Source organism: Microtus pennsylvanicus, chromosome 13 (assembly GCF_037038515.1).
Source record: "Microtus pennsylvanicus isolate mMicPen1 chromosome 13, mMicPen1.hap1, whole genome shotgun sequence".
In the NCBI taxonomy this organism is placed as follows: Eukaryota; Metazoa; Chordata; class Mammalia; order Rodentia; family Cricetidae; genus Microtus; species Microtus pennsylvanicus.
Window position 1 is genome coordinate 21,099,705 of NC_134591.1, and position 12,726 is coordinate 21,112,430.

Consider the following 12,726-nt stretch of genomic DNA (forward strand, 5'->3'; position numbering starts at 1 on the left):
CCTTAGCCGTGCGCCAATGTGCATGATTTATGCCCTAGGATAGGAGTAGGCAAGAGGAGAGCCATACAGAAAGCATTTAGTCTACGGTGGTGGTGGTGGTGGTGGTGGTGGTGGTGGTGGTGGTGGTGGTGGTGGTGGTGGTGGTGGTAGGGGGAACATTTCAGGAGAAAAGGAAATTTGTGAAAACTCATTTATACTCATTTGCTAGCTCCCAAACTGCAACCTGGGCAGTCTGCCCTATTCAGAGTAAGACTGAAGCTAGAGGCCTGTGTAATTCCTCAAGCAGAAAGTGCCACACCTTCAAACTCAGAAGAATACAACTCCTTCCAAAGTAAATGTAAGCAATATTCTTTCAGAGACCCTCATTATCAGTTGTGTTCCGCTGAAAACAACTTCTTTTTATTTTCTTCAAAGCCCTGAAGAAAAAGCTAAGGAGCAATAAAACAAATGCACCTGATATAATATGCACATGTCCCGTGTTCAGCCTTTAAATTACACACTTCTAGGAAGTGCTCGGTTGACAAAGTGTCCTATGTGTTTATTGTCAGTAAGTTTGCTACTATTGTACCTTGATTTTTCCTATTCAATATTCAACCTGGGGCCGAGGATGTGGCTCAGTTGTAGAACACTTACAAAGCAAACACCAGCCCTCGGGGTTTCATTTCTAGCACCGCAAAAATAAAATAAAATTCAACCTGTAGGCATGTACAGAATTCTTTATTATTTAAATACAGTGAAGCATCTGCTTTAAGTTTTTGCACAGTCCTGTTGCAATATGACTATCTGTGATGAACACATGTCACTCACTGTATACTGCAAACAGGCGGGGGTGGGGCTTAGTCTTCTCTAGTGTTCAGTCTATATATATCCTCTACGTGGTTCAGGCTGAGAACCTGCTCAGCCGTCTCAGTACACGGAATAGCTCTCCTATCACTTCCTTCTGAAGTGATCAAGTTTTATAAATGGACTGGAACGGACTTAAGTTTGTCCTCGCATATGAAGGTCTGTCCAGATCAGATGGAACTGTTCAACAGCAAGACCATCTTCCTTGATAGAGTCTGATGGGCCCTTTACATTTCAAGTTCAACATTCTAAAATAATAAAAGCTAACAGCAAACGTACAATAGACCAAAATACTAACTGGGAGGCAGGCTTCTAGCAATCTAATACACATGTAAAATATGTAAATAACTGGATGGTGGGAGAAACAACTCCACTCCTGAAAGGGCATGAAAGATTAGCCAATATGGGTTGTTTTATATTACTTATGTATAGACCAATCTAGTGACACATTAGATCTATCACTGTATCTAATACAGAGATCCTTAAAGAGCTTAAATTACTCACAATAGGCAACTGGAAGGCATAAAATATTTAAATTTAGATAAATCATCTTCCATATTATCCCTTAAGTGTATCAATTGTGTCAAACAATCTGTAAGTAGCATATTGAAATAGCTAAGAGGGTCAACGTTAGCATGTTGGTGATGTAAACGTATCACAAAGTGTTCATTAAATTTTTCAGAAATTATCATATTCACGAAAGCGACCTAACAATTGCAACATGCAGAGACAGTTTACAAAATTAGACTACCCAAGTAATCTTAAAAACAGGGACTTATAGACGAGCACACAAAGAGTTCACAGGGGTGAGACCAATGTTCATACGCCAAATACATGGGAGAATCAAAGTTTCAGGGCACTTAAACAGAAAGAGTAACTACTGAGAGACAGCTGACAAGGTGGTGCAATGGATGAGGAATGGGCAGTCACTGCGGACAGCAAGCAAATGCCAGAGTGCCAGGGGGCAAGAACCCTGGAGCCTCTGAGAACTGCTGCAGGCAAGAAGAAAGGTGCCACTGCCCAGGGCCATTTCAGGAGCCGGGCAGCCACAGCTGACTGAGAAGGACAGCAGACGCAGTATGTTCAATGGCCGAAAAGGACAAAATGATTTGCTAAGATCCAGACCCGATGGATCACAAGCGCGTAGGATTTCAGTCATCAGAGGCTTCACTAATTACAACTAACCACACCAGAACTGGTGATTCAGAAACCGAGGGAATTCAACAAAGGGGGGGAAAAGGACACAGGAAAAATGAAATGTCTAGGGAATTGACAAGAATTGATTTTTCCACTCGGTCATACAGACTGTTCTTAAATCACTCTTGCTGTCCAGGGAGCAGGGCTCTACTCACAAGATCACTAAACCTCACGGGATAGATGGGAGACAGAATCACGTGAGCTTTGACAGCAGTGGCTGCTAGTGCCCATCACAATGAAATGACTAGAGAAAGAGCGGGCACTTCTACTTGAAGAGGAGGCACTCGCTTTTCACCCTTCCATACCAAATCAAAAAATTGTAGAATGACTTGACCTTCAATTCAATTAACCCAGGCCCTTAGGCCAGGGAGGGACGACAGTCACCCAGGGCTGCTAACTCACCCCTTTCTAAGAAGCTGGCTAGCCTGCTGCATTGCTCTAATGACCGCACATTGTCCTTCCCACAGAGGAATGTGGAGTTTATCTCCCTGTAGCTCCTACCTCCAGTCCTCAGAACATACAGAAAGCCACAAAACTGTGTGCTCTGTAATTCTACATGCAGGAAGAGCAAGCATTCAAATATACACAGGAGTTGGTGGTGTTAACCTTCCAGGCTTTCCTACTCGCCAAGGCAAAGCACCAATCAGAACACTGCCTCGCTACTTAAAAATAAACAGAAGCAATTTTGCCAGTGGCTATACAAACTGTCCTTAGACATACCAGAGTCCCAAGCCACTACCAGTGCCTCACAAAGATGACAGATAAAATGGTGTCTCTTAGGCAAACATCCTAAATCACGAAACAGGTTGTAGAAGATGACCCTTACAAACATCCTAAGAAAACGGTGCCTGTACAATGTCTTGAACATGACAGGAAACAGATAAATGTCTATTACAGTATTTATAAGCTCACTAGATAGATGATCCACACGGCTAACTGGCAAAGAGAATATGAGGAATACAAGTAAAAACCCCACAAATCAAAAAAAATGGCACAGATAAATTTGTTTGATAATGTAAAAGCAGTCATTTTAAAAAAGATTATCTACTTATGTACACATGTGTACTTCTTCTGTGTGAGCATATGCCATGTTTGTCTGGGTGCCTGTCAGCTCTTCTGGAGTTCCAGCAGGTGAGAACTGTCTGACATGGTAGTGAAAAACAGGCTCTGGTCCCGGGAGAAGCAGGAAGGATTCTAACTGCTGACCCATCTCACCAGCCTACAATAGCTGTTTTTAGCTTCATTGTTTTTCATTTTATACCAGAATGGGAATTTATTGTTACAGACCATGAGCTCTGACAGTTTCTCACAAAATATGGATATATATTCTTTTTGTTTGTTTCTTTTTGGAGACATGGTTTCACTATGTAGTTATGGCTGGCCTGGAACTCACTATGCAGACCAGGCTGGCCTCAAACTTAGAGATCCACCTGCCCCTGCTTCCCAGGTGCTGGGATTAAAGGAATGTGCCACTACTCCCAGATATATTCTTTAATAATATATGTTTTTAAAATAATGTTATCAATGTTCTCCTAAAGAATTTATAAACTTTTCTTCAAAGTCTTATATATATATAATTATAGAATATATTTCTATAGTATCATGACAATTTATTTTCCCTTCTATCTGTAGCTGGTTGTATAATTCATATTAATGTGACATAATGTTATCTGCCCCCATGTTGAAGAAGTGTTATTAATCACCTTCTTCAAGAAATGCTTCCTCAATGTTGGTCAAAAAATGGTACCTTATGTAACACAGCACCAATGCTGAGCATGGGAACTGCAGGAGGGGAGAGCAGGAGCCACTCCATGATCTGGACTGCTCTCAGTGGTAACTGCATAAACCGAGAGGCTTCTGACTGCCCATGTTCACTTCATCTTACGGCACAGACCACAGACTCAGAGATACTTTCATACAGACACTGTAATCCATGCACAAAGCCCTAACGGTCAGACTCACTCCTGTGTCGATAGCCTCCCCAGTGTACAGAAAGCTACCAAATGCACCACCTCACTGAGGCCTCAGAGCACTGCGTCTACCTTGTCATTCCCACTGGGAAGTCCAAGTCCTAGAAAGGCCAAGTTATTTGTTTTTCGTTGCTAACTATTCATCAACAGGGAGAGACTCCTAACTACAAACTCGGGGTGTCACCTGGGGAATGTGGAGTCAACTACCATATAGACAAAAAAACGGAACAAAACCCTGACTCATGGACTCGTGAACTGCTTCTCCTCACTGGATGGGATCTGGCCCTTAGCTGTAACTACTATAGGCATTGGATTGGAAGGAAAGGGAGTGGCATTGAAAAAAATACTATAAAACATTCTAAATGGGGAGAATGTGGATTGAATGCTAAAGAGTGCTGGAAGTACCTAATACACAGACTCATGGTTATAAAACTCAGAGAGAACGTTGAAGTCACCTGTTCTTTTTCTATTTCACAAGAGAGGAAGATACAGTAATTGGCAGGTGTGGGGACTCCAGAAAATCCAACTGCTCTCTGCTCACCAGTAGCAGAGCCTGGCTCTTCCAGCCCCATGCTCTGGTTCTATATTCTACTCAGAGAACCAAAACCCAGCCCAGATGTTTAAGAAAGAAAGAAAGAAAGAAAAAAGCCGTCAGTGCTGGGCCAGCCACATCCTAAGTGTAAAAATGACTGATATTTTACATATCATTTAAAGCAACAGGGATTTTTTTTCCTCCCTGTAAGAAAAGTAGTCAGAGTCTATATCTCAGGCTTTAGCACTAAGGTTGGGGGGGGGGTCCTAAAATACCGCGTTTTCTTCCTGTAGATACATGGGAGATGTGTCTATATGATTGAATGCTATTGTTCGATCAGATATGAGTACATTCAAAGACAGAATGGTTTCTGAAAAATGCCACCATTTCAATCACTGAGAGCGGAAACCCGAGAATTCATGGCTGCATCATCCTAAAGAGATGCAGGTCCTTCAGTCTAGGAAGACTTCACCCCTCGGGCCCTCTGCTTCTCTCTTCCAGAACCTTCAGAAGCTCATTGTTATATTATTTTAGATGCGATATTTATTCCCACTCTGAGATTTAAATACTAAGCAATAAAATATCTCTGAAGTTTAAAGGACAAGCCAATCTAAAAATGGCTCAGCCTATAAAGCCATTTGCTACTTGAACAATATTAATTTTTGCATTAAAAAAATAAATAATCTAACTAGACTTTATTGTACCTGTCAGTCTTTTAAAAGACTTCACCCCTCAATTGAAATCTAACGTGAAATTCTTTTTAAAGGCAGAGTATAAGAATCTCTATACAATATTGATTGCCATTCCATAGGGGAACAGGAAGCCACTCGGGTGACAGGAAGCGCCTGACAATAGAATTTCCTTTCTTATTCGAAGGATCTCGCTTCCACCTTAACTGGGACTGATCTCCACAGCAAGAGTCCATGTTAACTGGGGGGATTCCATCCTGTGCATTCTGATCAGTCTGAGGAAGAGGATGGTTTTTTCCAGAGATGAAGGGCTGCTTGAATCCTGAAGTGTAGTCTGGACTCCAAGGAGTAATCTTTGTAGTTGTTTCTGAAGACAAGGAAGAATAAAATGATCCAGTCAGCATTTCTCTGGCTAGCAGGGCACCACCACCCTCCTCTTCTGCCCTCTGGTCTCCTGTTTACTTTCTAACTTCAACAAGCGTATCAGCAGAGCTGAGTCTAAAAGCAGACTCTTTCTGTGGGACGGGCGAGTCTGCATTTTGGGTTTCTAGAAGCTTCCCCGGTGGTGATTTAAAAGGTCATACTTTTGAGGTGCAATATCCTAACTACAAACCACTACTATAACACGGTCATGAGATCATGGCATATTTTGTTAAGTATTGCTGAGTGGTTCAATTTCTATTTTTAGAGAAAAATGTTGAGGTAGGTTCATGTAACACAATGGTCATAAACAATCCATTATTCAACAGAAGAAAAGTACTTCAGAATCCACATGAAGCTACTCTAACAAAGACAGCAGGGCTGCCCTGTGACCCCTAAACCATTTCTTCCAATTCTCATGCAAGTTACCAGTGGTTTTGTCACTAATGACTCAAATTAGGACAGTGCCAGAAGGGGCCACAAGAAGGGGTGAAGAGAAGTCAGAAGGCCGGGGTGGAACACAGCACTAGAGAAACTGCCTGGGACACGGAGCATCTGGGGTCAATCCCCAGAACCATGGAAAAGAAAAGCAGGGCAAACAAAATCCAAAAATTACTTGAAAACCTGACTATAATGGTTTAAATGAAAATGACCCCATAGGCTCATAGGGAATAGCACTAATAGGAGGTGTGGCCTTGGTGGAGGAAGTGTGTCACGGTGGGTAGCCTTTGAGGTTTCAAAATGCTCAAGCCAGGTCCAGTGTCTCTCTTCCTGCTGCTGGCAGACTCCGATGTAGAACCCTCAAGCTTCTTCTCCAGGACCAGGTCCACCTGTGTGCCACCACGCTTCCCACCATGACAATAATGGTCTAAATCTCTGAACTATAAGCCGGCCCTAATCAAATGTTTTCCTCTATAAGAGTTTCTGTGGTCGTGATCTCTTCACAGCAATGATTTAACTCATTCATGTTGCTAAAATTGGTAGGAACTGGCTTCAATTTAGGCCTCCTGATCTCAAGCCCTGCCTTGGCAGACAAGGCAGCTGATGCCTCCTTTGAAGTAGTGTTCCTATCTTTTTTAAAAACACACTTTCCTCTTAACTTTGATGAGTGTTAGTATGATGTATTGTTCACAGAATAACCTCTTACTAAGATTTACCTAAGAACAACTGAGTATTCTCTCGATTTCTGGCCGCTTTGAAAAGCCCATGCTGTGGAGAAAAACTGCAGACAGAGATGGTCCTGAGATCACGGTGAAGTGTTTATATTTGCCCTACAGGTACTGTCTGGGTCCGTGGTGGCTTTGTGTGCTTTTCAGTGGTGAAGAAATGTCTTTCTGTGTCACCTGCTGCTCCATTTACACAAAGTAGTGCTGACTATGTGCCAACTGGGAATGCCTGAAGTATCAGTATGCACAGGGCAGAGTCCCCATAGCTTTCTCTGGGGGTGCACAGGGCAGAGTCCCCATAGCTTCCTCTGGGGATGCACAGGGCAGAGTGACCCCATAGCTTCCTCTGGGGGTGCACAGTGCCGTGTCCCCATAGCTTCCTCTGGGGGTGCACAGTGCCGTGTCCCCATAGCTTCCTCTGGGGGTGCACAGTGCCGTGTCCCCATAGCTTCCTCTGGGGGTGCACAGTGCTGTGTCCCCATAGCTTCCTCTGGGGGTGTACAGTGCCGTGTCCCCATAGCTTCCTCTGGGGGTGCACAGTGCAGAGTCCCCATAGCTTCCTCTGGGGGTGCACAGTGCGGTCCCCATAGCTTCCTCTGGAGGTGCACAGGGCAGTGACCCCATAGCTTCCTCTGGGGGTGCACAGGGTAGAGTGACCCCATAGCTTCCTCTAGGGGTGCACAGGGCAGGGTGACCCCATAGCTTCCTCCAGGGACGCACAAACACCACAGCTGAAGCATTAACTGTCCTCAGGTTCAACAAGTTACCTTTTAAAGTGGCTTCTTCCTACAGTGCTCATTTCTCTTAGGACAAACTTGGGGGCGCCCTGCCCCTAAAGGCTTCTTCCTCCTACTGCACTCTGTTCATGGCAAACATCCCTAATCTTACAATAGCAGAGCCGCTGACTCCACTCCTCTCCTCGTCTCCCTGTCAAGGTCACGCATGGCCGCTCTCTGTTATGTTGCTCAACATCTTGGCTGCTGCCCTCATTAGCAACCATGCTCAATATTTTCAAGTTTTTTGGCTTTCATATTTGAATGCTTCTTAGCTGCTAACTAGCTCTAGGAATTCCGAGATTCCACCATTATTACTGGATGTGGACATGCTGTACTGGTGGGGAAGGCACGCCGCAGAACCTGTGAGGAGGTCAGAGGACAACTCTATGGACTTGGTTCTTTCCCCTGCTTGGTTCTTTAGGTTCTGAGAATAGAACTCAGGTCTTGACTCTGTGCCTTGTGTTGCACAACCTTGAGTAAACCTTGGCATGTAGAAAATGAAACAGCAACAACTTACTACCCTCTTACTCTTATCCCGGCCCTTTTTCCAGGCACTGGTCAAGACCTCTGTCACCTACCCTGCGCTCTAACGACCTCAGGAATGACAGCTTTGACCAGCACGCTCTCTGGGCTGGGGACTCTGGTTTGTATCCATGTGGTCCTGACTTTAGCACTGAACACACCTGCACATCTCATCGCCAGCTCACCCTCTCCATGTGGACATCTGACACATGACAGCCACCTCCAAGTATGAGAGCCCTGAGAGGTATTATCTCTGCGCAAAAACTCACTGCTCTGAGTGCTTGCCAGTCGGGAAAAAGCATCACTGTCCACCCACCTGCTCAGCAAACTGCAGCCACATCCTGTGCCCACTTATCTTCTACACTGCGGGTACTTACAATATGTTAAGTGCAGTCAATGGGCACCTCACGCTCTAAAATCAATACTCACTCTAAGGCCATTTGCAGTGGAAGAGCATAAGCCGAAGCTGGCCAGCTAGGTGCACACATAACATCTCTAGGTAGCCAGAGTGATGGACCGAGCGGCTCCAAACAGCACAACTACAGTGAAAACCCATGTTCCAAACAAACAAACCACATTAGCAAAAGTACTCATGCTAACTTGCATCGGCTCACTAGCTTTATGGAGCACAATGGCACTCAGGGCTGCTGCACTGGCACGATGTCCCCCCCCTCCACGTCACCAGGACAAGTTACCGTCAATACCCACCTTGCAGTTTCTAGGGTCTTTATGGCCTTGTCAATGTCCCCTTGGCTTTTATACAAACACGCCAGCTCAAACAGAGTGAACGGCACCAGATAGTGGTCGTACTTCAGTAGTTTCTCGCTAAAGAAGCAAATGAGAATCAAGTAAGTCTTAACAGAACACAAAAGTACCATTCGAAACATGTATCATTCTTCTTGAATTCCCAGACAATACTGAGACTATCACAGAGGAAGGCTGCGGTCACAGCTATGGCACTGAACACCCTAGGGAATGAAGTATGCTTCCATACTAAATCGTTAGTTCCTTAACATACAGCTAGCACGGTGCAGCACCACCTCTCAGGCAGATCAATACACACAGACCTTCGAGATGACCCTCGAGAAGACGAGATCAGCTTTGCGAGCATGTGGCTCTAAAGTTAGTAATAAGGAAGTCTCCTTAGTTTTGTGTTTCACAAGGCATCAATTTCCTTCATACTTAAGGCTTAGAATTCTTCAAAACGTCAATGACTACACGGCTGGCGGTTCCGTTTCAGCATCATTTTGAAAACTAGAAATTCAGGAAAAAGACTGAGTAACAAACAGTCTTTTAAATCTAGAGCAAATTGTTGCTCTAGTTCTAACTGCAATGGATTTTTCATTTTTGGTGGTGGATAAGTACATAAAAATATATTGACGATTAAAGCAGAAAATCCAATGCAAAACCCCACAGCTACCATTCTGAATGGCTACTCTGTTCACTGATCTGTATAGTGTTTGTGCCAGGTTAACGTTAGTGTGTAACATTTATTTTTATTTGTAACTTTTTAAGTAAAGTTTAAAATAAATTAAACATAAGGACAATAATCTATAGCTCAGTTTGCCAGGCTATAGCCCAAACTACTCTCAGATGCCAAGGAGAAGTAAGAGCAAGACCGGAAGACTAGTGCTGACCCTGCCCTGGGGTCTGCAGAGAGACCTGAGACTTTGAGTCTCAATGGCCAGGCAGGAGATGAGGCCCTAGACCCACAGAAAGCAATGGCTGGAGCGGAACACCTTAAGCTTGGAATGTTGAATCTGTCCTCTGGAGAAAGCAGATTAGAAGAAACCCACTCACTGGCAAGGGACAAGACAGAGACGATGGCCTCCTTTTGCCAGCAATTTTGACATGAAGAAAAAACAAAACACATCTCTTTGGAAATTAACAACACATAGGCCAGTCCTCACAGAAATCTGCAATTCAGTTTTACACTGCTCAGGAGGTCCAAACACTGCTACACATGATATTAACACGATGTTGGCTTTGGTAGAAGCCAAAATAAGTGGTATAGGAAAACTCTTCCACAACTTAACCCCACTGAAGGGGATTTCACAATCCAAACCCTGGAAAGCACAGGAGCAAATGCCTCCCTGTGAGAGGCAATGAAACAAAGCAGGCAGCACACACGGTCACTGTTGTCGCCAGTAAACTAGAACTGCGTATCTAGTTTCCTAGTGCTCACCAAATATAGTATACGACCTTATTTGGGGACTAGAAAATATGTCCTACATTCTCACAAATGCTGTCATGAGGGAGGACACTGTGTGGCCTCCAGCTTCACGGTGTGCGCTGTTCTCAAAAACACAGAGCCAATGTTTAAAAATCAGGAGATCTGACTGGGCAGTGGTGGCGCACGCCTTTAATCCCAGCACTTGAGAGGCAGAGGCAGAGGGAGTTCTGTGAGTTCGAGGCCAGCTTGGTCTACAAGAGCTAGTTCCAGGACAGGCTCCAAAGCTACAGAGAAACCCTGTCTCGGAAAAACAAACAAACAAAAATCAGGAGATCTGACTTTAGATGCAGCTTCCACTTCTTTCTGTAGGGACCACAGTTGCTGGGCCCACGCTGTGCAAAGTGAAGAGTTTCATAGTCACAGTCTTCGGAGAAAACAGGGGTTCCCAGTTCACCCCCAAGCATTCAGCCTTGCTCCGACTCTCATCAGGTCAGCACTATCATTGTTAGAAAGAAAGATCAGTGTATATAAAGAAATGGGTTATCTTTAAACAGTGAGTGGAAATACATAAAGCCATATTCCATGCCATAGCTTGGCACATCACTTTGCCTCCGAGACCCCTGAAGCCACAACTTGAACCCAGGCTGGCTCTTACCTTTCCACAATGTGGTTGAAACACAACTCAGCTTGCAAGGGTCGCTCTAAGTTCTTGAGGCAGCATCCCTTCAGTAATTTCACCAAGCACTCATCATCCACAGAGTCAGCAGAGTCTTAAAACAACAAGATGAAACAACAGGGGGAAGAGTTCATTGTTTTCTGTGGTGCCTGGGATGAACACTAGCTAGTGCCTCGTCTATATGAGGCGAACACCCTGAGCTGCCTTGCCAGCACAAAAATACTTGCCAGAAATCCTAATTGAGAAGAAAACTAACTGATGTTGGGCTTTAGGGGGAACCGTTTAATAATAAGCTTACTAACCTACTACATAAAACAATGGAAACGCTTGTTCAGAAGAACACTGAGCTTACACATTCTACGTCATTCATCTAGGGAGACTGCACAGGCAGATTTTCAGGTGGTCATAGTAAATTCTGTGCCCTTAGCTACAACAGGAAATCTGATCTCTAAATAAAGAATGAGCCTCATTAATTCTCTCAGAGGTAAAGGAGGAGGAAGCAGGCTGTCTCCTCCTGTTGTTTTGGCTTCTAACTGCGCTGGCGTCCGCGCAGGAGAGGGTAGCACCTCCATATGGAGAAGCAGATGGCCTCCCACCCGTTCAAAATGCAGGAAGCAGAAACCTCTCTTCCAGATCATTATGTTTACAACCTAGCAATTCTCCCAGGTTATGTTCTTTCGGGGGAGGATTATGCCACAAAATGATTCTGAAATACAGGAAAGGCACCTAAAGTCGCCACAAACGGCCATGCTCTGGGAAAATGTCAAGGGTTTCCTTTTCCTATCCAGGTCCCTGTCTTCTCCAGCACAGTCTGAAGATGTGTCAAGCTGAGTGAGCCACATGGTGTCATGGCTATCTGTCAAAGGTAGCCACGCCACGTGTTCTGTTCGTGAAGATTTTTCTGCTTTCTTCTTTTGCAAGTGACAGGCAAAGAAGTCATTCTAAGACAGACTGCTAATTTACACGTTTCTGCCTGTGACAGCAGTGTGGAGGGGCGGTTAGGGGGAAGAGGACTGGATCCTGGGAGTCTCCATACTGCAGCCGCACGCTTTGGGTTCGAGTCTCAGACCCCGTCGGTGACACATGCTGGTGTTTCAGTTGGTAAACCCTCACCTATGGGAAGCAACAGTGCTCCTCACCCAACTGGAAGGGGCTCACTTCACTTCTAAGTGTTCAACCCATGAGATTCACCTTGAACTGTCAAGTGCTCATATGTCATGGGCCACACACTCGGAAAACCACAGATACCAACACCTCTGACCTTTCCTATTATGAACGTGGAACCCCTTACCTTACATCCTCCCACTCGTAATCCACGCTTCTATCAGGGAGTCAGACCCAAGCCCAAAGCCGGGTCCACACTGGCCACTACCTTTCCGTCTCATTTCTGTGGATTCTATTGAATTCTGAGAAGCAGTTTTCTAATGTTCTGACAACTTCTGCTTGCTCAATGAATAATGTTGGAGGTAGTACAGACAATGACTACTAAAAACCCAGTAGGGCACTCTGTGGAGCTCTTAAGTTAGCAATGTAACAGGGCTTCATATGCCACCTCTTCCACAAACTCAGAAGCAAAGCCCAGTTCCCCTGACCATAGCACATTATCACATGATCACTCCTTGTCATGACCTGCACTCGTACACAAGAAGAAGGGCTGAACTGGAGATAAGGCTGCTGAGATGTCCTGTGGGTGAAGACTCTAAGTCTGATGGCCTGAGTTCGATCCCAAGGACCCACATGGTGGGAGGACAGTACCAGTGCC

At 44.7% G+C, this 12,726-nt stretch overlaps 1 protein-coding gene across 3 annotated transcripts in view; it reads right to left on the minus strand.

Annotated features, from left to right (window-relative positions):
* Positions 1-698: 698 nt before the first annotated feature.
* The window catches only part of Ttc39b (tetratricopeptide repeat domain 39B), a 115,968-nt gene continuing 103,940 nt past the window's right edge, over positions 699-12,726 (minus strand). For 2 of the 3 annotated variants that reach the window (XM_075947029.1, XM_075947030.1), the window contains 3 exons: positions 10,944-11,058; positions 8,824-8,940; positions 699-5,598 (listed from right to left, as the gene is read on the minus strand). In XM_075947029.1, the coding sequence (XP_075803144.1) occupies positions 5,502-5,598; positions 8,824-8,940; positions 10,944-11,058 (329 nt within the window). In that variant the 3' untranslated portion in view covers positions 699-5,501. The remainder of the gene's footprint in view (positions 5,599-8,823; positions 8,941-10,943; positions 11,059-12,726) is intronic. The other variant, XM_075947028.1, reaches the window with a different exon arrangement.